Consider the following 27,071-nt stretch of genomic DNA (forward strand, 5'->3'; position numbering starts at 1 on the left):
TGAAGAGTTTTTCTGAGAAGATGGCTGTACTGCACTTAGTTGTGCTACAACTACACAGATCTGGCTGGCACAAGACACAAAACCACAGCTCGCCCCTATACACGAAGCCAAGCCAGAGCACAACTAAGTGCAGTACAGCCATCTTCTCAGAAAAACTCTTCACAAAGCTCAAGATGTCAAGACACGAAGGCTTTAGCAACTAATCCACACCTAATGACCCACCTAAGTGGTACTCAGAATATCACCCAAGAAATCACTCAAGATATCCCTCAAGTAATTAAGGAACAAAAGAAGAAAAGGCACACTAGCCTGGGAACTTCCTCTCTGCCCAGAACACTGGAGGCTATACACCACACCCCCTAAACAGTATTTATAGGAACTCAAACACTGAGATCCTGCTCTGTTCCAGTAACAAGAAGCCGAAAGCACCAGCCTGAAGATGACGAGTGAGACCTCGTCGAAACGTCGCCTAGACACCCCAACTTTTACACGGGAAGACACCCGAGGACACCAAAACCTGCATTCCTGTACCCGTGAAAATCTACGAAAGCAAATATATATATATATATATATACTTTTCAAGTTTATACATTTCACTAATTTTACAATCATTTTGACGTTTCAAAGGTGTGTCAATCTGCAAAGGAGCAGATTGTGTACATGTGTGTTTTTGTTGGGAGAGCACATTTTGTAAGAACCTAACTCAAAGGAGCAACAAGGAGAAATGATGGATCTGACCTAAATATTTATGTAAGAGACAACAAAAGTAAAGGTGTGACTAATTCTGCACACACAAATGGAAAAATAAAAACTTGGCTTCCTTCCTCTTCTTTCTACAGTTCCTTAAATTTATTTTTAATATCTTCAGCATATCCAAATGAACTTAATTTGCTCCTTTATTCATCTTCTTTAGATATATACTCTTATGAAACTGCAGGTGGTTACAATAACCCTGCCAATGTTTTTATCTGTTTGCAATTTATCTGTAAATATTCAATAAACCATTTAGTCTCAGTCAGTTTTATTGCACATAGCCAAAGGCTGCCGCAATGTACACAATAAACGATTTCTATTCTTTTATTTTTTAAAAAAATATTATCTTGATTTCTTATTCTTCCGGTAAGCTTCACCATTTCTGCATATTCCACAAATTGTTGCATCCACGGTTTTGAGAACGCCATGTACGAAGGAGGCCTGTTTTGCCAGATGTCACGCGACAGCTCCGGGAGCAATGCACGGACATCGCAAAGCCCGTCTGCTGTATCTCAGCAACACCAAAGCTTCTCCCTCTCGGAGCCGCTTTGATTGCGTCTCCCTAATTAGGCCAGAATCTCTGGCTGGCACGACACTCTGGTGCGAGAATCCGGCGGCCGGAGACAATCAGTGGAACATCAGAGGGGAAGGCGACATCGTCCAGAAATTGCTTGGCCTTGGCTGCTTTCCTGTCTCTCTCTCTGCTCTGGTTCTGTTCCAAGGAAAAGAGAGCCGGGAAGAAGTGTAGCTCTCCCAAGTAACTATGCAAAAGAGGGGCCTCTCTCCTCAGTCCTCCAGGCCAGGATTAGATGCTGCTTGTGTGATTGAGCCAGCAAAGACTATACTCTCCAACATTTCTCTGATGAAAAATAGGGACATCCTATTCAATAATAAGGGATGCGGGTGGCACTGTGGGTTAAACCACAGAGCCTAGGACTTGCCGATCAGAAGGTTGGCGGTTCAAATCCCCGTGATGGGGTGAGCTCCCGTTGCTCGGTCCCTGCTCCTGCCAACCTAGCAGTTTGAAAGCACGTCAAAGTGCAAATAGATACCGTATTTTTTGCTCTATAAGACTCACTTTTTCCGTCCTAAAAAAGTAAGGGGAAATGTGTGAGCGTCTTATGGAGCGAATGCAGGCTGCGCAGCTATCACTAAAGCCAGAATAGCAAGAGGGATTGCTGCTTTCACTGCGCAGTGATCCCTCTTGCTGTTCTGGCTTCTGAGATTCAGAATATTTTTTTTTTCTTGTTTTCCTCTTTCAAAAACTAGGTGCGTCTTCTGGTCTGGTGCGTCTTATAGAGCAAAAAATACGGTAAATAGGTACCGCTCAGGCGGGAAGGTAAACGGCATTTCCGTGTACTGCTCTGGTTCACCAGAAGCGACTTAGTCATGCTGGCCACATGACCCGGAAGCTGTACGCCGGCTTCCTCGGCCAGTAAAGCGAGGTGAGCACCGCAACCCCAGAGTCGTCTGCAACCAGACCTAATGGTCAGGGGTCCCTTTACCTTTATTCAATAATAATAATAATGATGATGATAATAATTTATTATTTATACTCTGCCCATCTGACTGGGTTTCCCCAGCCACTCTGGACGGCTCCCAACAGAATATTAAAAACACAATAAAATATCAAACATTAAAAACTTCCCTAAACAAGGTTGCGTTCAGATGTCTTCTAAAAGTCAGATACAGTGGTACCTCGGGTTACATACGCTTCAGGTTACAGACTCCGCTAACCCAGAAATAGTACCTCGGGTTAAGAACTTTGCTTCGGGATGAGAACAGAAATTGTGCTCCGGAGGCGCGGTGGCAGTGGGAGGCCCCCATTAGCTAAAGTGGTGCTTCAGGTTAAGAACAGTTTCAGGTTAGGAACGGAGCTCCGGAACGAATTAAGTACTTAACCCGAGGTACCACTGTAGTTGCTTACAGTAGACGCTTGGGTTGCAAACGTGATCCGTGCGGGATGCACGTTCACAAGCCGCAGCGGCACATCTGCACACGCGCGGGTTGCAATTTTGCGCTTCTGCGCATGCACCACTGCCGAAACCCGGAAGGAATCTGTTCTGGTACTTCTGGGTTTCGGCGGGTCAGTAACCCGAAAAAACAGAACCTGAAGCGTCTGTAACCCGAGGTATGACTGTATTTCCTTGACGTCTGGTGGTAGGGCGTTCCACAGGGCCAGCGCCACCACCAAGAAGGCCCTCTGCCTGATTATAGTTATTATTTTATAATGTATACCCTGCCATCTGACTGGATTACCCCAGCCACTCTGGGTGGCTTCCAACATATATATATATACAGTGGTGCCCCGCAAGACGAATGCCTCGCAAGACGGAAAACTCGCTAGACGAAAGAGTTTTCCGTTTTGGAGGTGCTTCGCAAAACGAATTTCCTATGGGCTTGCTTCGCAAGACGACAATGTCTTGTGAGTTCCTGCTGGTTTTTCCCCCTCCCCCCCTTTCTCTAAGCCGCTAAGCCGCTTATCAGCTGATCCGATCAGCAGATAAGCCGCTAAAAGCCGCTAAAAGCCGCTAATAGCGCTAATCCTCTAATCCTTCAATGGGCTTGCTTCGCAAGACGGAAAAACCGCTAGACGAAGAGAATCACAGAATGGATTCTTTTCGTCTTGCGAGGCACCACTGTGTGTGTGTGTGTGTGTGTGTGTGTGTGTATAAAATTAAACATTGAAATAAAACCTCCCATATACAGAGCTGCCTTCAGATGTCTTCTAAAGGTTGTATAGTTACTTATCTCCTTAGCTCAGGGGTTGCCTACCTCCATAACCCTCCAGCATTTCTCCAATTAAAATAGAGACATCCTAAGGAAAAGCTTGACATTTTGGGATCAAATCATAAACCGGGACGGCTTCTGGGACTGTCCCTGGAAAAATAGGGACATTTGGAGGGTCTGAAATATTGGTTCACTAGGACATATGGGGCACTGCCCCACCAATCTGTCTGGCTCAGAGGTGCAGTGTTCCCGGGTGGGTGTCAAAGACTAGAATCCCAGAACCAACCAATCAGCATGGGAGAGGTGCTTTTTAGATACCAAGAAGAGGTCTTCTCCTGCTTTGTGCTGATTGGAGCCAATCAGAGTCAGCCGCTGAGGCTTGGCTCCCAGGGCCATTCTAGAGAAGGTGAATGTGGGGAACAGGAAAGATAAGTTCCCCTGTATCCTCCAAACATGATGTCAGGGAACTGCCATCGGAGCATCAGGTGGTGGAGGGGCTCAGGGAGGAAGAAAGAGACTCAACAGCTGAAGCAGGGACCAGCAGGGGGAGGAGTGGATCTCTGAGGGAATGCGAGCAGGAGGGAGGGCTCAGGGACGCTTCCAGCGAGAACAGTGGGGAGGTATCTGAGTCTCCCATAGGGAGACCCACACCTCGCCGGAAACTGTCACGCCGTGAGTCCAGGAGACGCGTTTCCGTTAAGGAGCTCCTTTGCTGGAAACGCTTCCGCAGACAGCCACTGTCGGACTCTACTAGTGACTAGAGCAGACATGTCTGAGGAGCTCCGTCACACACGGAGGTTTGTGGGGTCGCACAAACTCTGAGGGAGCACTTTTACGCACAAGCAGCTAATCAATCCCTAACAGCAGTCCGACAGTCTCTGTACGCTGCCTGTGCAAGAGAAAGCATCATGAGCGAACCAACCGGAACCGGAGGAGCGGGGGCTGGAGCTGGTCCAAGCTTGGAAGATAGATACCGAGCGTTGGAGGTCCAACTGGCGCTGCAGACGGCGAGGCTGGAGGAGAGAAGGGCTCAGGATGCAGACAAGAAGGGGAGAGCCACTCAGTTCCCCAGAAAGGTACCAGGATTGGTGCAGAAATTTGGGGGGGACCCCAATGATTACCATGCCTTTAGGACAGAGATGCAATATGCCATTAATGTGCAGTTCGATGAGTTCCCTGATGAGGAATCGCGAGTTGCTTTCGTAATTGGGCATCTTGAGAAAGGGGCGAGAGACTGGGTTCGACCCCTAATGGCAACGCACAATGACGTACTAAAGGACACGATGAAGTTCTTTCGTGCAATGGATATCATGTTTTCCAGCGATATTGAGGAAGGGGTGGTGCGCAGACAGCTAATGGCTTGCAAGCAGGGAAGTCGATCTGTCCGTGAGTACTGGACTGAGTTTACCATGCTGATTCACAGACTGGGTTGGGATTTATCGGCGCCACCCATTCAGATGCTATTTGAAGAAGGTCTTTCTTCGGGGGTGAAAGACGAGCTGTCACGGAGCCCCAGGGCGGGGTCTATGGATCAGCTGACCAAATCTGCGCTGACCATAGGAGCGCGGCAGGAGGCAAGAGCCTTGGAGAGGCGGGAAGGGAGAGGGGAACGTTGGAAGGAGTTCCGCATTCCAGACATTCCTGAGCCAGCTTTCCCGCCGGCAGAGCCGATGGAAATCGGAACAGCGCGCGCGCGCGCATTTTCAAAACCCAGCGAGGGGGCTAAGAAGGAGGGAAAGGGCGCCCGGAAATGCTATCTCTGCCAACAGCCAGGCCACTTTGCCAGAGTCTGCCCCCAGAGGAAGGAATGGCAAGGGATGGTGGGAGCTGTTGAGGGGGGAGAACAGGGGGGAACGGAGCAGGTAAAAGCCAACGCCTGGTTGCCACAATCGGGGCACTGCAGCCAGGCCAAAGAGCAGTGAAAGTGCCCGTGCCAGAAGCTCCTCGACCTGCTCTAGTGATTGAAGTGTCGCTAGAGCTGCAAAATGGGCACCCCCTAAAAATAAAGGCGCTATTGGACTCAGGCAGCTCCTGCAATTTTATGAGCAAGGAGTTTGCTGCTGAACACCAGATACAGACTATCCCTTTAAGCAACCCCCTGCAGGTGACCACGATTGATGGCAGGGAGTTGTTGGGAGGAGGAGTCAGCTTGCAGACTGTCCCAATGATAATGAGGGTGGCAAGGCACACAGAACTGATAGCGTTTAATGTGGCCACCCTGGGAGGCGCTCCCATTATTTTGGGAATGAGCTGGCTAGCTCTACATGATCCGCTGGTTGGCTGGCATCAAAGAGTGGTGTCCTTTGGTTCAGCACATTGCTTAGAACACTGCAAAGGGGAAAAGGGTTCAGCAGGGGCCCAAGCCACACTAGCAGGGACTGAAGTAATGGAGAAGGTGAAGGTACCACCACAGTATGCAGATCTCAGCGACGTGTTCAGCGAGAAGGAAGCTGACCAACTACCACCTCATAGGCCCTTTGATTGCCAGATCAATTTACTCCCTGGAGCACAGCTTCCCGTGGGCAAGTTGTATGCCATGTCAGACAGAGAAATGCAGGAGTTGCGAGGGTTTATTGACAAGAACCTGAAGAGAGGCTTCATCAGAGAGTCCAAAGCAGCAGGGGGTAGCCCAGTGTTTTTTGTGGACAAAAAAAACGCGGACAAGCCGAGACTTGTATGTGACTTTAGGAGGTTAAATGCAGTGACTGAACCAGTGGCTTTCCCTATGCCCAGGATTGATGATATTTTGACCAGGGTGAGGAAGGGAAAGATCTTTACAAAGCTGGATCTAAGGGGGGCGTACAACCTGATACGCATAAGGAAAGGGGATGAATGGAAAACCACCATGTTTACCCCTTTGGGGGCATTTGAATACCTCGTTATGCCATTTGGATTACAAGCAGGCTCAGCGTGTTTTCAATCTTTTATGAACCACGTACTGGGCCCTTTGCTCTACAAGAATTGCGTTGCTTTCCTAGATGATGTGTTGGTGTATTCGGAGAATGAGGAGCAACATGTGAGAGACGTCAGAGAAGTGTTGAGCAGACTGCAAGCCAACAGGCTGTGGGTGAAACTGGAGAAGTGTCGGTTCCATACCAAGGAGGTGGAATTCCTGGGGTACCGCCTGTCAGACAAGGGATTGGCCATGGATCCCGGCAAGGTACAGGCAGTGCTGGAATGGAAAACACCCAAAACCAAGAAGGATGTGCAGAGGTTCCTAGGGTTTGGAAACTTTTATCGTAAGTTCATCCGCAACTTCGCCCACCTGACGGCGCCCATCACTGACTGTCTCAGCAGTAAAAAGAAGTTTGTATGGACGGCGGAGGCGGAGCGAGCGTTTGAGGAGTTGAAAAGGGCCTTCGCCTCTGAAGAACAACTTCTGCATGTGGATTTACGAAAGAAGCTAAGGGTTGAAACAGACGCATCTGACAGAGCCATAGGGGCGGTGCTTCTTCTGCAGCCGGGGAAGGAGGAGTCAGAGTGGCGACCGTGTGCCTTCTTTTCGCGAAAGCTGAACAAATCCGAGAGGAACTACACGGTGTACGACCGAGAACTGCTTGCTATTCATGAGGCGTTCCGGAGATGGAGGCATCTGCTAGTTGGTGCGCAACATAAGGTGCAAGTGTGCACGGACCATAAAAATCTAGAGTACTGGAGAACTGCGCGAGTGCTCAACCAAAGGCAGTTGAGATGGGCCCAGGAGTTCTCCAAATTTAACTTTGAGATTTGTTACGTGCCACCACCGACGAGGAAGAGGAGTTGGAGGGGTTCCCAGATTCTGAAGAGGAAGAGGATTCAGCGAGCCAGGACGACGATCGATGGAGGGAATTGTTCGAGACGTCGGAAGATGAGGAAGATTCTTTTCGGGGTTTTAGCCCTTCACCTCCCAGGGGAGAGGAAATGGGAGGGGGTGAGGGGGGCCCTGGAGGGGAGGTGGATGTCAGGGAACTGCCATCGGAGCATCAGGTGGTGGAGGGGCTCAGGGAGGAAGAAAGAGACTCAACAGCTGAAGCAGGGACCAGCAGGGGGAGGAGTGGATCTCTGAGGGAATGCGAGCAGGAGGGAGGGCTCAGGGACGCTTCCAGCGAGAACAGTGGGGAGGTATCTGAGTCTCCCATAGGGAGACCCACACCTCGCCGGAAACTGTCACGCCGTGAGTCCAGGAGACGCGTTTCCGTTAAGGAGCTCCTTTGCTGGAAACGCTTCCGCAGACAGCCACTGTCGGACTCTACTAGTGACTAGAGCAGACATGTCTGAGGAGCTCCGTCACACACGGAGGTTTGTGGGGTCGCACAAACTCTGAGGGAGCACTTTTACGCACAAGCAGCTAATCAATCCCTAACACATAAGCATCAAGGAAAACTGAAAACACAAGGTGCTTTACTTCAGTGGCGTAGCGTGGGTTGTCAGCACCCGGGGCAAGGCAAGTAATTTGTGCCCCCTAACCCGTGGATTTTAGCACTCGAGTGCAAGCGCCCCCCCCAGATGTTGCACCCGGCCCCCCTGCACCCCCCACGCTACGCCACTGGGGCTGGGGGCGAGCGAAGGAGCCAAGGACCCCCCCCAAAGGCTCAGCAGGAATTTATTAAATTTATTATTTGCGGAGCCCCCGCAGGCCGAGGCAGCCGAAGCCCCCTCCCCTCGGGCGCCTCCCCGCCCCCTCCTCTCCTTGGGCTGTAGGTGGAGCTCCAGATCCGGGCTTGGCGAGCGCCTCTCCTCCTCCTGGCCGGGTCCGGGGGCTTCCAGCCGTGCTCCGTCCTCCCCCCCCCTCGCGGCTGAGACTTGCACTGAGAGCCGGAGCCAGCGGCGCCCCCTTCTGCCGGGAGACCCTCACCCACCCGCCGGCTTCCTCTCGGAGGGTTTTGGGGAGCGCAGGGCGCGGCAAGGCCCCTCGGAGCTCTCCTCCCTCCCAGTCGGCAGAAGCAGCCGCCGCCTGTGGCTGGGCCGAGGGGATGGCGGCGGGGTGCGGAGGCTGCCCGTGCCCGGCGTCGGCGTCAGCGCTGCTGCAGCGGCTGCTCCTCCTGCGAGCAGTGAGTGGAGCGCAGCCGCAGCGGCGGCGGGGGGCGCGCTAGGGCGCAAGGCTGGCGGTGGCTGCGGGGAGCCCGGCGGAGGAAGGAACTTGTCCCTTCCCTCTGGACTCGCGCCCCCCCAATTGTTGCGCCCGGTGCGGCCGGCACCCCTGGCACCCCCCACGCTACGCCACTGCTTTACTTTCAAAAGAATGATGTGCAAGCCTTGTAGAGTACAATGGAACTTCAAGGAAAACACAACTTCCTTCTTCTTTCTTCTTCTTAATTTCATATTGTTATGTACTGAGTTGAATAGGATCCAGAATGCAGCAGTCTGATTGGTCCACAGGAGCTACCCAATCCAGCTCCAGATGGAAGTAAATCCGCAACCTTATTGGCCTACAGGTGAATCCTGGAATTAGCTAATCACGTAGGGCCCATTGTGTAAATAATGTATATAAAGCAGACATTCTGGGGGAACTTCCATTCCTCCTCACCACTATGAGCTGAATAAAGAGCATGAAATCCACTCTCGATTCCAAGTATATTTCACATTTCTATACCGCTTTATATTTTTAAGGGGGGAGGGGGGAAATCTCAAAGCGGTTTACAACACAAATGCGTAAATGCACACATTTTTGCAAAACCATTTTCCTCGACGCAATGCACTTTTGTATGTTGTTTTCACATATACCCAGGTATGCGCATTTTGGTCCACCTTACTAGGCTGGAGTACCACCTTGCAAAATTCAGAGAAAATATAATATCGATGGGCTGCTTACCTATCATTTTTAGAAAGTGTGGATTAGGTAGATGAACTGATTTGAATCCCTTCTCCATTCCTAACTGGGGGTGGGCACAATTTGATTTGATCCTGAAGAGTCAAATGCTTTCTTTCTCACAGCCTTCCCGCCCCCCCTGCCCCCGCCCGCTTTCCTGGCTTCCTTCTTTCTTTGCAGCAAGCTGATACTGAACTAAAAGGACCTCTATTTGAGGTTCAAGCCTTGCAGGGAATTATTTCTCTCCCCCGACCCCCCCCCCCCAACCTCACTAGCAAAGCCGGCCAGCTCTGCTGAACATGTGTCCTAGCACATGATGCCAACTGGAGCCAAACAATGAACTTTGGGGCTGGCTGCTTAGTTAACTAGGCTACCCTAAGCCCTCTGGCAACCCCTCCCCACAGAAACGCGATCTGGCTATGTTCCATGTTATGCACGGGAGATGGTGAAGAAGAATATGCAACCCAGCCCCCCCCACTTTTTCTTCTTTTTCTTGCTTTTACTTGGAAAGGCCTCTCCCAGATAATATCCTGCTAATGTTCCTGCTTAAAATTCCATCCTTGCATTTACTGAACAAGGGGAGGGGGAGGGAGAGACGGGGAGGAGAGCAACACGCAGGAGGTCTCAAGATGAAAGGAGGAGAGGCATTAACAGGAACGTAAGAGCTTAAACGCCTCAGGACCGCAATACCTCAAGGGCCGCCTCTTCCCATATGAAGCTAGCCAGCCCCTGAGATCATCTTCTGAGGCCCTCCTTCGTGTGCCGCCTCCTCCTCGATTCGTGCGGAGGGTGGCAACATGAGAACGGGGTCTTCTCTGCTGTGGCTCCCTGTCTGTGGAATGCTTTCCCCAGAGATGTATGCCTGGTGCCTTCATTATACACCTTTAGGCACCAGGCAAAAATGTTCCTTTTTAACCAGACCTTTGGTTGATTTGAATGACATCCCATGCCCTTTTAAAATGTGGCTCTTTTGGGGGGGTGTTATTGTTCTTATTTTGATTTTATATACAGTGGTGTCTCGCAAGACGAAATTAATTTGTTCTGCGAGTTTTTTCCTCTTGCGAATTTTTCGTCTTGCGAAGCACGGTTTTAACAACAGCAGAGTGCCCCAATGGTCACAAAAAATCATAAAAATGCAGGAAAAACACACACAAGCTTCCAGATTCTTGCAAACCCCTCCTCAACACCAAGTCCTTGAATTCCAAACACCCCAACCCAAAATCCAAAAACCCCCAAAAAAGTTTTAAAAGTTTAAGTTTCCCAAATGGCTGCAAAAGAAGTTTTGGAAAAGCTTCAAAAATCACCAAAGTCTTCAAAAACCTCAAAAAAGGCTACCACACCATGTGCTATGAGTTGCTCCTCGAAGTCAAGTCACAACTGCACCTCTTCAAGCAATGCACCCTGGGTATTAACGGTTTTAAGAAAAAGGAAACAAACTTGCAAGATGTTTTCGTCTTGCGAAGCAAGCCCATAGGGAAATTCGTCTTGCGAAGCAACTAAAAAAACAAAAAACTCTTTCGTCTTGCGAGTTTTTCGTCTTGCGAGGCATTCGTCTTGCGGGGCACCACTGTATTGTGATCTTTTCTGTGAACCACCCTGAGGTATAGGGTGGTATCAAGGCCAGATTTAGGTTTGATGAGGCCCTAAGCTACTGAAGGTAATGGGGCCCTTTATATCTCTAGCTGTCCTTTGTCAACAACAAATTGTCCCTGTTTGTTGTGTTGAATATATGCTATATGGTAATTTATGGACCTAATAGGTATCTAAAGCCATTTGCACTTGCAGAATGTAGGCACCCTATATATAGAAATGAGCAAACCAGTGATACTTTAGGGAGCAGGCTAGCAGGCAGGGCCCATTACTTACATCATAGGAGCCTACACAACACAAAACACTGTTGCTGTATGTAGGTTTTATTTTATTTTATTTTTTATCTTATATTTTGGAAATGTACATCCAGGCACATCCTACCTTGGCAGCTTCTCCCTCGTTAACATGTGAGGTCTTCTCCAGGGGTCCTTAAAATCCCTTTTAAAAGAATCAGGCAGGATCTTAGCCACCTCTGTCAAAAGAGATATGGAAATAAAAGGAGCCATGATCTGATTAAAGACACTCATCATGTCAGGCTAGCACAGAGAATTTAAGAGGAAAGAACAAACGGAAAATTAATCGAAGGGGTACAATGTTGACAGCATAGCTAGAGCAAAGTTATTTCTTATTCTCATTAGGAGCACCATAAATTTACATACAGGCACTTAACTGCCTCTCGGTACTTCAAAACCTGCAAATTAATCAGCATTTACTTTATTTAAAATCAATCCATTTACATTTGAGCAGGTCAAATTATAACCATTTGTTGGAAATTGTTAATTACAACCATCTTTGAATCTCAAAGCACGCACCATTCATGACTTAATGGCACCATTTGGATGCTATAAAACATAGCGCTATGTAAATCTTCCAAAGAATTGTTCACAGCAAATGAATTTGGGGGAGGAGAGCAGGGCAGTGCAGACACAAATGTCATTAGTGCGTTTCTCACCCAAAGTAACTTAACAGTCCAGGTGATGAAACGACTGCACTGTTAAGTTGTGGGTGAACATATCAGACGACACAGCGATTCTTCAGACAGCTCTTGTTTATTCACAGACCAGGACAGAACTGAACTGAAGGGTTCAGCCAGCCTGCTTATATAGAGCTCCACTACAACGCAACAGTAACGACTTTCTGTAACTATCCAATCACTGAACGTCACTTTCAATCCCTTATTTACATATGTGGACCTGAGTGAAAACTATCTACAGTATCCCCCTGCTGGCCCAGGGTGAGAACCTCAGTACATAACATGCACATTCTTGATTAGTTTTAACCAATGTTGCATTCTTGATTAGTTTTAACACATATTGCTTAGAACAAGCCACAGTTCCCTGGGTTTGGACATACTGTGAAACCACGGCTTGTTCCAAAGTCAACTTGGGAGATTTTGCTCTCGCTCACAGAAGAGGAGGAGAAGGAATGAGGAGCGGGCTAGCCCAAGGCTCACTGAAGCCAGGGAAATTTTGCTGCCTGAAATGAATAACATTTTTAACTTAGAGTGTATCAGCCCGGCGGCCCTACCTCTAATTAAAAAGAAACTACAGCAACTTGACTTCTCTAACACAGCCTCCTATGCAAGAGGACCGTGTTCAGGCCTAGCCCTAGCTATTCCACCCCCTGAAGGGATCCCTCTATACTGCTTCACAATTCCTTCGGAGGCTAAGCGAAGGGCCTTTACCTGTGCCCGTCTCAACTGTTTTCCTACAGCAGTTCTCTCGGGTCGTTATTCCAGAGTTCCCATCGCAAATAGAACATGCACCTGTAATGACACGTCCCTAGAGACTATGGAACATGTAATGCTCTTCTGTCCCAACTGGACAGATGAAAGATCTCGGTTTTTAACTCCCCTCGTGAATAAGTTCCATCTCCCAATCCAGCCTTGGATAGTGTCCCTCTTTTTGCAGGATTCTGATTGTTGGATTACCGAGATGACAGCTAACTTCCTGCTTAGTGTGATGAAGAGGAAAGCGGCACTAACTTCTTCCTTAACACCACAGCTGCAGGCGACACACCGCACAATCGAGCGAAATTCCAAGTAGCCTTATTGTACAAGGACAATCGAGCTAGGACAAATCTGAGGAGCTGAAGGACCCTTTAACGGTCCTCCTCCAGCCTCAGCAGTTTTTTTTTTCCTTTCTCTAAGTAATCGCCCAGGACGATATCTACCTTTACCTCCCCACCCCCATTTTATGTTGTTATTTTAATGTATATCATGCTATGGCCACATGGCTAATGCAATATATAAATAAATAAAATCTATGTGAATAACAGGGTGACGGTGATTCTACTTGCATGTACAGATAATGAAGCTGGCAACAGAAACTTAAGGCTGTTGCACAGCAACCTTCCGTTTTCCCTTGCACCACCTTGAGCTCCGTGGAGAAAAAGGAGGGATATAAATTCCATAAATGAATAACAGGTAAATAATCGCTATATATAAAATTTATTTTATACAGTGGTACCTCGGTTTTTGAACGTAATCTGTTCCAGAAGACCGTTCTACTTCCAAAATGTTCGAAAACCAAGGCTCAAAGGGTGGTCTGCAAATTTAATTGAGAAACACCCAGTGGAAGCCATTTGACTTCCGAGGTGCATTCGAAAACGGAAGCATTTACTTCCAGGTATTCAGCATTCGAAAAACGAAACGTTCAACTTCGGAGACATTCGAAAACCGAGGTACCACTGTATATGCAATTGTTTTAATTGCATTTAGATATGCACCTGTTAGATATACATGTGTTTTCATTATATTGTAATCTCGCCACTGCTATCAGCATCGTACCTTTGGCTGTATCGCAGGCGGAGTTCTCCCCAAGGCACCCCCGTCTCTGCTTCAGGTCTGGGCAGGGGGTTCCTCCGTTTCGAGGCGGCACGGTGACCTGGCGAGTCCGGTCTTTGCTGCCCGTACCGCAAAGAGCGTTGCATTCGCTCCAGGGACCCCATGGGCCGACCACACAGTCAACAGCTGCTAGAGATGAGGGAAGAAGGGGGTGGAATAGGATAAACCAGGAGCAGGAGAGAGAGACGGAAAGGACAGTTGCAGCCAAGGGAGATCCCCAAGTAAGAAGGGGGGAAAATAGAAATGTTGATAAAGAGCAGAATGAATCAGGGTAGGTATGTGAAGGGGGGGAGAGAGAGAAGGATGGGAAACAGATCAGTAGAGTCACAAAGTTGGCACAGAACCTTTCTCACCTGTAACTAGAGGCAGGCAAATCTATTTCCATTTCTCATTTCCTCATTTTTCTAGACTTCTATTCAGTTCTCTATCTGTCCTCAGCAATAATAATAATAATAATAATAATAATAATAATAATAATAATAATAATAATAATAAACTTAGTTAAGCTTCCTTACTTAAGCATTTTACTGCAACTTTATCCTAACACATTTTTGCAAACGGTTTTCTCTAATACCCAATGGTTTTTATTTACAGTCGTACCTTGGATCCCAAACACCTTGCGAGTCAAACGTTTTGGCTCCTGAATGCCCCAAACCCAGAAGTGACTGTACCGGTTTGCGAACATGCTTTGGAACCCAAATGTCTGGTGTGGGTTCCGCGGCTTCCGATTGGCTGCAGGAGCTTCCTGCAGCCAATCGGAAGCCGCGCCTTGATTTCTGAACGTTTTGGAGGTCAAACAGATTTCTGGAACGGATTCCATTCGACTTCCGAGGTACCACTGTGTTTATTTGGTATGGTACAGTCAAGGACATAAGCACAGACATTTCCGCTTTACATATGCATTGTTGTACACTGCGTTCGGTTAAAAAACAGCAACGTGAAATTCAGACATGTGTGACTTTCTGAGGGTAGTTCAAAGGATAGTGGCATACCGGTTCAAGAAGCGTGAATCGGGAAGCTTTGCATTATAATACAACCAAAGTTGAATTTCTCCTAGATCTCTAACTGTGATGAAGCCACGGAAAGCCCCACCTTTTCTCCCTCCCACCCCCTGTTCAGCTCCTGGCTCATGTCTGACTCGAATGGGCATCACTCAAAGAGACAGCACTTGGAATCCTGAGGATTTTGGCGAGGCCAAACAGACCCGGGTATCCCCGTCGAGCAATAAGCCCCCTGTCTCCACTGGCAAAACATGTTAGCTTGCCCTTCCTTCTGACTCACTGCATCCAGTTGTCTTCTTGAAGCCTCATCCCATGGCTGTCTAGCCTGCTTGCTCCAAAATCCCACGCCCCACAGGCGAGGGTACCATTGGCAGCCCAGCCCCCATACCAAGCCCCCAACACGCTCACCATCTCTTCCACCCCTTTCCCTATCAAAAAAGCACTCCATCGGGCAAAACGGAGATCTCATCCCGAAGCAAGAGACTTTCAGGCCAGTTCACAATCCAGGACAGGCTGCGATTGATCCCTGTCATCCGAGAGGCGGACAATAATGGAGAGAGATTCAGAGATGCAAGACACATTTTTGCAAAAGATCCCATCCTTGCTTGCATTTTTGACTGGTTTACCAGGGACAGATTGGGACGCGGGTGGCGCTGTTGGTAAAAGCCTCAGCGCCTAGGGCTTGCCGATCGAAAGGTCGGCGGTTCGAATCCCCGCAGCGGGGTGCGCTCCCGTTGCTCGGTCCCAGTGCCTGCCAACCTAGCAGTTCGAAAGCACCCCCGGGTGCAAGTAGATAAATAGGGACCGCTTACTGGCGGGAAGGTAAACAGCGTTTCCGTGTGCTGCGCTGGCTCGCCAGATGCGGCTTTGTCACGCTAGCCACGTGACCCGGAAGTGTCTCCAGACAGCGCTGGCCCCCGGCCTCTTGAGTGAGATGGGCGCACAACCCTAGAGTCTGTCAAGACTGGCCCGTACGGGCAGGGGTACCTTTACCTTACCTACCACTGTAGTGCGAGTTTGCTAAAATTGTCCTCTTTTAGGGTTGAAAGTGGGATGATTGCTTTAAATGTAGAGTGCAGATTGGGGGGGGGGACTTCTGAAACTGGCACTCAGCCTGGAACCTACAACTTTGTTACATATATATTAAGTTCCTTGTTTATTTAGGGGGCGGAAATGGCGATCCATGTATACGTGGTATCAATCACCTCCTTCCCCTCTTCTCCTCCTCTGAACGTCGCTGTCTGAGTTGATATTTTATCCGTTTTCAGGCCAAGTGGCCCAATCTAAACATAAAACGCTATCCCCAAATTATGCTACTTCCGTCATCGGTCTTTAATCCCTCGCTCGTGAGAAATTCCAGATGTGCTGACATCTGCTTCTCCTTTGCCAGGCTGAGAATAGGTTGTCTATCCATCGCACGGAGGCCCCCATTGTCCTGAATTAAGCAGAGAGGGGCCAGTTAATTGTCAAAAACCGCCATGTTGGGTCAGTTCAAAGGATACAAGGCCGTGGTTCTTAGGGGCTGAGGAGGATTAAGCTGCCCTCAGCCCCCTCATCAACCTTTGAGGCCACTGACACTAGAACGGTCCCTTCCTGAAGGCCATGTAATGAGATCTACTTTTATTTCTTCTTTTTTAATCACTTGAAAACTCCACACCAAGGGAAGTGGTGGGTACAGAATCAGATAAGGATTTGTTTGAGACAGAAGAGCTCGTTGATGGAAAAGATGCCTTTGAAGGAGAACCACTGGAAAGGATTAGATCGTGATGAGGGGGTGAAGTGGTGAGAATGTCCTATTATATGTCCTGGGAGACACGGGTTCAAATCCTCACCGAGCCATGAAGTTCACGGGGTGACTTTGAGCCAGTGACTGTCTCTCAGTCTAGCCTTCCTCACAGGGTTGCTATGTGAGGATTAGATGGGGATGAGGAGAGCCATTTATGCAACTTTAGTTCCTCGGGGAAACTGTGGGGTTTAAAGGATACATAAATTAAGTAAACTATAGAGAGTTGGGCAGGGCGAAAGCAGAGATGTGTGCATCTGTCAGTTTTGGTTTCTCAGTTCTTCCGTCTTAAATTGCGTTACTCCACATTTCTGCATCAGTTTGCAAATTTCTTGTTTAAGAAGCTGTCACGAAAAGTTGTCAACACTTACAGGACACTTATCCAATCTTTTGAATTCAGCTTTAGAATGCAACCCCCCCCCCAAAAAAAAACCAGTAATTCACTAGTACAGCACCTCCTTTGCACGCAGAAGGTCCCAGGTTCACGTCCTGTCATTTCCAGGTAGGGCTTGGGAAAGAACCCAACCTGAAATCCCAGACAGTCACTGCCAGTCAGTGTAGTCAGTATGGAGGTAGATGGCCCTACAATTTGACTAAGCCAGCTTCTTGTGTTCTCACTGAGTCCTGTGTCCTAATTTCTCCTACCTCAATGAAATGAATTTTTGGCATGCTATTTTCACACACACACACATATATGTATTTATTTTATTCATTGAATTTATATACCGCCCTATACCTGGGGGGGGGGGGGGTTCAGAGTGGGTCACACACAAGACCACAACATATAAAATCAAACCAAAAACAATAACCCACCCCCCAAAAAGCCACATTCTAAAAGGGTGTTGGATGTCAATAAGATCAACCAAAGGCCTGGTTTAAAAGGAACGTTTTTGCCTGGTGTCTAAAGGTGTCTAATGAAGGCGCCAGGCGAACTTCCCTGGGGAGAGCATTCAACAGACGGGGAGCCACTGCAGAAAAGGCCCTGTTCTTGTGTTGCCACCCTCTGGACCTCTTGAGGAGGAGGCACACGAAGGAGGGCCTCAGAAGATGATTTCAGGGACCGGGTAGGTTCATATGGAAAGATGGGGTCCTCAAAACCACCAAATGCATAATAAAAATAAAAACAACAACCCAATAGCTGCTCCACCCCCCAAAAAAACACATTTTAAAAGGGCATAGGATGTAAATCGGATCAACCAAAGGCCTGGTTAAAAGGGAACATTTTTGCCTGGCACCGAAAGGTGTATAACAAAGCTCAAATGCCATACTTGAACATTTTTAAACACACTGGAGAACCGGCACCCCCAAATTTGGAGAAGTGCAAATTCCAAAGGATGGCTGCATTATTTTGGTTTGTATCTTTTTTCAGGAAGAGGAAACCGAACTAAATTATCCCCAATCTCTGCACCTGGAAGCCTTCTTGATGCCCTCAATTTAATGGCATTAGTAACAAACCAAAGAGAAACTAATAAAATAAAACAATAGATAAATTCCTTCCAGTAGCACCTTAGAGACCAACTAAGTTAGTTATTGGTATGAGCTTTCATGTGCATACACACGGTGTATCTGGTGTATCTGAAGAAGTGCGCATGCACATGAAAGCTCATACCGATAACTAACTTAGTTGGTCTCTAAGGTGCTACTGGAAGGAATTTTTTATTATTTTATTTTGTTTTGTTTTGTTTTGTTTCGACTACGGCAGACCAACAAGGCTACATACCTGTAACACAGAGAAACTGAAATGGACAGATTTTCCCATCCCTAGTGAACAATGGAAACTTTCCCATGGCAAAGCCTCGAAACAAGAAGGGTACCCATTCTTTTCCCCTCCCAGCTTCCAGACGATTCCGCCCCTCTCTTTTTCTCCCACAGCTCTGTTCAGCCATTCATTCATGTGTGGTTCATCTGCCATCAGCACTTATTTGCTCTGGTCAGAGAGAGACACACATCTTCTCCCAAGAGCTTCACACGTGGTTTTCCTTTGCCGAGAAACAATCTGCAACAGTCGGTTCCCTGCATCCGATTCCATTTGGCTGAATGATTTGGGGTGGAAGAAAGACCCTATGTTCCATACACAATGCCACCCCGCTTTGCAAAAAAGAAGTAAGCGTTGTGAAGAAGAAACGTCTTTGCAGGCTTCCTAGTTTCCAGGAAGTTAAACAATACTCACCTTACCATATCAACAGCAGAGCTCAGCTTGGAAGCCGGCCAAAAATATTTTGTTTAGAGGGGTAACTGAGGACACGCATTTCGTAGTCTGATTCCAATGGTTCACAGATGTAAACAGGGATGCGCTTGGAACACTGATCAATTTTGTTCGTAATTTAATGAGAAAGTACCCAATTCAAGGGTGGTGCTGTGGGTTAAACCACTGAGCCTCTTGGGCTTGCCGATCAGAAGGTCGGCGGTTCGAATCCCCACGACGTGGTGAGTTCCCGTTGCTTGGTCCCTGCTCCTGCCAACCTAGCAGTTCAAAAGCACGTCAAAGTGCAAGTAGATAAATAGGTACCACTCCAGCGGGAAGGTAAACGGCGTTTGCGTGCGCTGCTCTGGTTCGCCAGAAGCAACTTAGTCATGCTGGCCACATGATCCAGAAGCTGTACGCCGGCTCCCTCGGCCAATAAAAAGAGATGAGCGCCACAACCCCAGAATCAGTCACGACTGGACCTAATGGTCCCTTTACCCTTTACCTTTTTACCCAATTCACAGTTCTCAAATTATTATTATTATTATTATTATTATTATTATTATTATTATTATTATTATTACCACCCTTCATCCGACGATCACAGGGCAGTTTACAATGTAAAAAAGCAAACATACATACCATAATAGCAAAAAATAAATGCCCCCCGCTACAGTATTACATGATTTCAGACTCCAGCTCTTCCCTTTCATTTCAAATATGCAGATGGAAACACAGCTATCCTTTGAAATTCACCCTTCTCTGAATTTTGCAGTGTGGTTCTCCAACGAAAGAAAATGCCAATGTTCAGGAGGAAATGTGCCTAAAAATGCATATATTGGTGAAAATTACATACAAATGCATGATATTATGGGAAATTGCTCATAAACACTTTAGGAAAAACTCCATACAGATACGTAAATATTAGAGCAAGTCGCACTAAAATGTGGATGAATGTTTATGAGGACTTAAAAAAAAAAATCATTCACAGACCGATGCTGAATTTAAGATTGGAAGAATGAGAAACTGAAATAGAAAGATCCGTCCATTCCTAATTATTGCCCACTCCTGAGACTGCCCAAATCTTCTATCCATTCAGAGTTCTTTCCTTGACTGTTCCATTTCCTCCTTATTTCCCCTGAGGACGTTATTATTATTATTTTTTAAGTGTGTCCTTTCTAGAGATGGGTGGACCTTTCATTTCTGGGCCACATTAAAAGCATTATGTGGCTTCCCCCAAAGCATTCTGGGAGCTATAGTTCCCAGGAGTTATTAGGAGGTCCCTATTCCCCTCACAGAGCTACAATATCCAGAGTGGCTTAACAATCAATCCCTCTTCCCAGAGAATTATGGGAATTGTAGTCCTAGAAGGGGAAGAGGGGTTCTCTTAACAACTCCACTATCTGTAGCAAACTACAGCTCCCAGAATTCTTTGGGGGAAGCAATGACTGCTTAAAGGGGTATTAGGCCACTTGTTTTTATTTTGTATTTTTATGCTGCGAATGGCTCCAAGATCTTCGGATGAAGAGCGGCATACAATTTTAATAAATAAATCTTAAAAGTAGATTGTGAATGTGGCTACTCTCATTTTCTCGATATTCATCTTGGGGACGGCGTCTGTGAGTCAACCACCCTTTTGGTACCCACAATGCCCCCCCCAACATGTGGCTATGACCTAGGGCATTGTGGGAAATGAAAACAATGGTGCCTGCAGTTCCTTTCGGTCACCAGCAGCCCTGTTTAGGGAAATTGTTAATGTTTGATGTTTTATCGTGTTTTGGATATTCTGTTGGGAGCTGCTCAGTGTGGCTGGGGAAAGCCAGCCAGATGGGTGGGGTATAAATATTATTATTATTATTATTATTATTATTATTATTATTATTATTATTATTATTACAGTGGTGCCTCGCAAGACGAAAAGAATCCGTTCTGTGATTCCCTTCGTCTAGCGGTTTTTCCGTCTTGCGAAGCAAGCCCATTGACGGATTAGTGGATTAGCGCTATTAGCGGCTTTTAGCGGCTTTTAGCGGCTTATCTGCTGATCGGATCAGCTGATAAGCGGCTTAGCGGCTTAGAAAAAGGGGGGAGGAGAAAAAACCAGCAGGAACTCGCAAGACATTGTCGTCTTGCGAAGCAAGCCCATAGGAAATTCGTTTTGCGAAGCACCTCCAAAACGGAAAACTCTTTCGTCTAGCGAGTTTTCCGTCTTGCAAGGCATTCGTCTTGTGGGGCACCACTGTATTATTATCTCGCTGGGGGGAGCATACCAGGGGTCCCATCAAACTGTCCTTTGCCAGGGGTCCTTGGGTCATCGGTATGAGGAAAGGGAAGCAGCGGTCAGTTCAGCTGCTCTCACACTGAGCTTGTCCATGCTCTCGGGAATGAATCTGTTTCTAAACCAACAAGGTGCTGCTAGCGCGGTTTCTAGCTTCCTGACTGTTTTATTCCCTGGCAGAGACCATTGCTCGGTAATCGAGCTGAGTTGTGACTGGGCTAATCTCCCTGGAGATCAGGGGTGGCTTACTGAGGCCGCTCCCTCTCCTCCCCCAAATCCCTCATTCCAGCCGCGCTGTGTGAACATCAACAACAGACGAATTTCTTTGCAACAGACACTCTCCGAAAGGCAAGGGCGGTGCAGAGATTTCCATAGGAGCCAACTCCCAGGAGCCCAGGTCCCTTCGGGCCCCCAATAAATATCTGAGGGAGATCGTGCTTGAGGCTTTAAGTTATTGCTGTCCTGGTTGCTATTACAGTCATACCTCAGGTTGAATGTGCTTCAGGTTGAGTGCTTTCGGGTTGCGCTCTGTGGAAGTAACGGAGCGCATTACTTCCGGGTTTCGCCGCTCACGCATGCGCAGATGCTCAAAATGATGTCACGCGCATGCGCGGAAGCGACAAAACGCATCCTACGCACGCGCAGGTGCGCCGTCGCATCTTACATTCCGTTCAGGATGCGAAGAGGGCTTCGGAACGGATCCCGTTCGCATCACGAGGTACCACTGTATTATCATTATCATTATCATTATCATTATCACTACTACTACCCTAATTAAAGGGAAGCGGGTGGTGCTGTGGTCTAAACCTTGGGCTTGCCAAGGTTGGCAGTTCGAATCCCTGTGACTGAGTGAGCTCCCGTTGCTCTGTCCCAGCTCCTGCCAACCTAGCAATTCGAAAGCACACCAGTGCAAGTAGATAAATAGGTACCGCTGCAGCGGGAAGGTAAATGGCATTTCCGTGCGCTCTGGTTTCCATCACGGTGTCCTGTTGTGCCAGAAGCGGTTTAGTCCTGGTGGCCACATACCCTGGAAAGCTGTCTGTGGACAAACGCTGGCTCCCTTGGCCTGAAAGCGAGATGAGCGCCACAACCCCATAGTCGCCTTTGACTGGACTTAACCGGCCAGGGGTCCTTTACCTTTTTACTTTTTACTGCCCTTCTTACCCAGGGTGGGTTACAACCATTTACAAATTCCAACAAAGATAGTTACAAGGCTATATAAATTATTATTATTATTATTATTATTATTATTATTATTATTATTATTATTACCCCATGAATTTATCTTTGCCTCTTTTAAAGCCATCCAAGTTGGTGATCAGTGTTACCTCTCCATAGTTTAACACTGTGATATGTTTCTAAACGATTTATTTTTTAGCAGGCCATTGTGTTGTTAGCAATGTGCCCCCATGTTGTCTGCTTTCATTGCTTTTGGCAAATTGTTGTTGTTGTTGTGAAATTTTGTCTAACACCGTATACCTGCAGATCTTCTGGCAGTTCACAACATAACATCACAACATGCCTAATAAAAACAAAAACAAGAATGGGAGCAAAAAAGACTTTTTATGCATGCGACGACAGCAGCCCAGATGTGATTAGCTCAGAGATGGAAAGAAGTCCTTACCAAAGAATGGTAAATAAAATCGTTGGACTATGCCAAAATGGCAAAGTTGACCCGACAGCTCAGGAACCAAGAAGACCAGAACTTTAACAAAGAATGGGGAAAATTTATAATTTATCTTGAAGTCTACTTTAAGCAGAGGAAAACATTAGCAGGATTACAATAACACTTGTAATTTAACAAGTACTATGGAGACATTGGAGTGACATAAAATATAGATTATAGGAAAAGAAAAGGTTCAACAATAGGACCAGTGCTTTTTTTCTTAAAAAATGTTTAGGGGTATTCTCATTTTGCTAGTCATTTTGAAATACTGCCCCCCAATGAGGCCAAACTTAATTCACAAAATGTTTAGGGGTATGCGTACCCCTACGTACCCCCAGAAAAAAGCATTGTATAGGACCCATAGAGGGGAGGTGGGAAGCCCAGAGATTTGGAGGAATCTGTAAATGTGGAAGTGTATGGTGGTATTGTTACGATTTTATACTTGTAAAACCAAATAAAAAATATTTCAAAAACAAAAGCAAAAAACAAGAACCCAGTAATCCACTCCTCCTCAACCCATTTTAAAAGGATGTCGGTGCAAATTTTGTAGGGCATCTCTACGCACACACACACACAATCAGATCCTCTTCCTGCCGCACGTCGTAAGGCTGTGTGTGCTCAAAACTGTCCTCGCTGCCTTTCTGTTGACAGTGAACCTGGACTCTCCGCATCAATGTGGGAAGCCATGTGTGAGAACAGAGATGCCAGACCTATTCAGGACCATTCACAAGCTTGGCCGGAGGCTTCCGATTGGCCAGGGGAGGGGGCTGGTAAATGGGAGGGAGAGGATTTGGGTTTTAGGGTGAGTCGATTGCTGGGCTGAGAACGGTGCGCTACAAACAGATTGCATCTGTTCCGCAGTTCTGTGCCGAAAGCTTTGGACCACTGGAGCCAACCGAGATATACTTAGAGAGAAGACTTTATTGAAATTTATAGACTTCATTTAAGCCCTGTTCATTCATTTCAGTGGGTCTACTGTGCACATTTGAAGCTAGCTCATACCACTTTAAACAATTGTGGCTTCCCCACCCCCAAGGATCTTGGGAACTGTAGTTTCTTAAAAATGCTGACTTGCTAGCAAATTTATTGACATCTGCACGAATTATTGTAGCTAGGAAGTGGAAGGGGAAAGCAGAATATAAAATGGAAGAATGGTATAAAGAGGTGTGGGATATAGCTGTTAATGATAAATTAGCATTAAGGTAAGACAGGGAATATGCAGGAGAAATGATTCTGAGGAGATATGAAGTGTGTTTGTGGAATTTGCACTGTTAAAACAGAAAGGGGGTCAAACTACTGCAAGGGGTGTTGGAATTTTGGGAGGTTGGATAGTTATAATGGAACGGTCTTGGTGGTGGGGTGCACATTATTATTATTATTATTATTATTATTATTATTATTATTATTATTATTGATTATTACTTTGTCAAAATGAAATAAAAAATTTCAGACACACAGACAAACAAACAAACAAACAAAAATGCTGAGTGTAGTTAGGAGACCCTCTATTCCCCTCAGAGCTGCAATTCCCAGAGTAGTTTAACCCTCAGGGAACTTGAATTTGTAGTTTTGTGAGGAGAATAGCAGTCTCTGAACAGCCCTTAACAAACTATAGCTCCCCGGATCCTTTGAGGGAAGCCACAACTGTTTGAAATGGTATGATATTTCTCTGAATGTGTTAAGTGTAGGTAGGGCCCTTAACCAACATGTTTTGTCCCTGCAGGGGTGATTTTATCTTCTCTCAGGTCTTTGGCGAATTAAACAATCCATGGCCTTTTAATTATGGGGAGGAGGTATAGTTTTTGCTTGTTACTATGATACGTGTTTTTGTGTTTTTATACCTTTTTCATTTCATTATATATCATTTCCCAGAAGGCCTTAATCTTCGGGCACGTCCACCAAAGGTGAAAAAAAGTACCTTCAGTTTCTTTACATTTCCAACACTTATTGTCAGGCAAATGATAGATTTTTGCAAGCTTGACTGGGGTCATGTACCACCTATAAATCATTTTCATAATATTTTCTCTTAAGGCATTACATGCCATAAATTTTATCCCGGTGGTCCACAACTGTTCCCAGTCAGCAATGTTTTTGTGTTTTTATAATGTAAACCACTCTGTGATCCTCAGATGGTAAGAAATAATAACAATAACAATAATAATAATATGATGATGATGATGATGATGATGTCTATGGTCAGCAGAGAATCCCAAATGTGATAGGGTTGGCTGACTTTCTTTTGAAGTAAATGAAGTCATCCATGTTACTGTCTGTACAGGGGCATCTCCACAGGCCATTAAGTTCAGATTCCAAAATTATCTAAGTGCTCCCAGCTGTGAGTGATCCAGTAGATACCTTGATCCCAAGCTGTGAAGAGCTTTAAAAAGATTATTTGTTTTTTGCTTGTTTGCTTATTAAATGAGGCCCCTCCATTAATACTACAACCCAGCAAGGAAGGCTAGGCTGAGAGGAAGTGACTGGCCTCCAAGGTGAGCTTCATGGCCAAGTGGGAATTCGAACCCAGGTCTCCCAAGTTCCTAGTCCTGATGCTGTGACCACTACACCACATGATTACACAGGAACCAGGCAGGGGTGGATGAATATGTCGATTTTGTTTTCTGTTTCCCATTTTTCCAGTCAGTCCCCACACAACTTTGTGAGAATTCATCCCAATAAACCCATTTTTTACAAACTAGCCCCCACAACGAAATGCATTTTTATACATTTATTTTCGCTAAGAGACACAGTTTAACACACACTTTCCCCTAACATACATGTTTCTGGGTATGTTATTTGATTGGGGAACCACACTACAAAATTCAAGGAAATGCAAATTCGGACAGATTGCTATCATTTGTTTCAGGCTGTGTTTCAGGAGTGCAAATTTGGACGTTTTGTATTAAAATGTGCCCTGGACTGAATGCCTCCCCCATTTCTAGCACTGGGACATGTTGGAGATTCCCCCTTCTGGAACCTGTTCTGCCTGAGAAGCATCCGCAGCTTCCTGAAGTTCGAAGGGCACATTGCACAGCCACCAAGAGACATCCCTCTGCAGTCATCCCTTCTCACCCAGAAGTGCCAACTCACCCGAGATCTGGCAGGCGGAGTGATAATCTTCGCAGCAATCCCCGGTTTTCTCGCAGTAGGTGTCACAGTAACACGGTGTTTTCCTCAGAGAAAAATCGGAGCAATCGTTATTCCGGCCCGGGCAGCATTTGTGGGCCTCTCGGTCGCCACATCCACCCTCGGTGAGGCCGTGCACCAGAAGCCACACACAGAAGACTAGCTGGTACCCCACACCGGTTCCTGGTTCCCTCATGGCTTGCCTCCCCTACGAAACCGGCTGCTAGGAATCGCCAAGTGTGGATGACCTTTCGTCACCACAAGTCAGACCGGACGGCCTTCAACAGCTCTCCAGGCGTTTCACCCGGTTTCTCTCTCTTTCGCACTCGCTCCTGCTCCAAAGCCAGGCCCTCCGCGGAGGGAATGGGCTCCCCAGGCAAAGGATTAAAACGGCATAATGTCCCACGACAGAAGCGACTGGGTGGAAGCCTCGAACTTCTCATCTACCTGGCCGACGGCGTGCGAGAGGAAGGAAAGACGCCTCTCATTTAAGAGACCGGCGGCGCTGGCAAGCGGTCCTCAGTGACTGAGCATTGGCATCTGGGTCGCTGGAGAGATTTTTGCTGCTTGAAGAGAAGGCTCTTTGCCTTTCGTCCCTTTCATGGACGGCTGGCAGCAAAAGCTGTCACCGCTCAACTGGGCTTCAAACTGGTGATGGCCTTTTATACAAGAAACAACATCGAACGGGTGTTGTTCCCAATGCACACAAGGGGATTGGCTGGACATTTAGCACCACCACCACCCCCTTCCAAAAAAAGTTATTCCCCTCCTTTCAGTTCATGTGTAAAAGTTTCTCCTGGGTCTTAAAGCCAGATTCTCTAAGAATCTGGAAATACTTTTTTAAAAAAGGCAAAAGACCCTCATGGTGATTTATATATATGCATATTCCAGACAAGCTGCTTATTGACTCTTCTTCTTTGCAGGGAGATGAGGTGACGTTGGGTACTTAATCAGCATTCTTTCCAATTTGGTTGCGGGGAAGTTACGGTGCTGTTGCGTTATTATCGTCTCAATTTTAATGTATGTATGTGGGGGTTTTGCTTTGTTTTTTTGGAAGTCACTGTGAGTTGCCGTGGCAAGAAAAAAGCAGCTGGTAAATTGAAATACAATGGTGCTGCAACAAAGCTAGAATTATCCCACCCTTTTCAGTTCCCCGTCACTTTCCATATCACAAAAGTCTGATCTTAACGCGACTTTCATTCCCTGGGAAGAGAGATTGATTGAATGAATGGTTTCTCCTCCTCCTCCTCCTCCTCCTCCTCCTCCTCTCTCTCTCTCTCTCTCTCTCTCTGTGTGTGTTTAAAAAGTGTGTCCTCTCTAGAGATGAGTGGA

At 46.8% G+C, this 27,071-nt stretch overlaps 2 protein-coding genes across 4 annotated transcripts in view; one reads left to right on the forward strand and one right to left on the reverse strand.

The window, feature by feature from the left end:
* Positions 1-26,984, reverse strand: part of LOC310695104 (somatomedin-B and thrombospondin type-1 domain-containing protein-like) — a 35,628-nt gene extending 8,644 nt beyond the window's left edge. The window contains exons 1-3 of one of the 3 annotated variants that reach the window (XM_083479102.1): positions 25,704-26,974; positions 13,650-13,835; positions 11,243-11,333 (exon numbers count right to left, since the gene is read on the reverse strand). In XM_083479102.1, coding sequence (XP_083335228.1) covers positions 11,243-11,333; positions 13,650-13,835; positions 25,704-25,935 — 509 coding nt within the window. In that variant the 5' untranslated portion in view covers positions 25,936-26,974. Of the gene's footprint in view, positions 1-11,242; positions 11,334-13,649; positions 13,836-25,703 lie in introns of all 3 variants that reach the window. The other 2 variants (XM_083479103.1, XM_083479101.1) reach the window with 2 other exon arrangements.
* LOC310695090 (uncharacterized protein) overlaps positions 1-27,071 on the forward strand; it is a 136,245-nt gene that overhangs the window by 27,665 nt on the left and 81,509 nt on the right. The gene's annotated exons all lie outside the window — the stretch shown is intronic.

The sequence above is a fragment of the Podarcis liolepis genome, assembly GCF_965112155.1.
Source record: "Podarcis liolepis genome assembly, chromosome: 15".
Taxonomy (NCBI): Eukaryota; Metazoa; Chordata; class Lepidosauria; order Squamata; family Lacertidae; genus Podarcis; species Podarcis liolepis.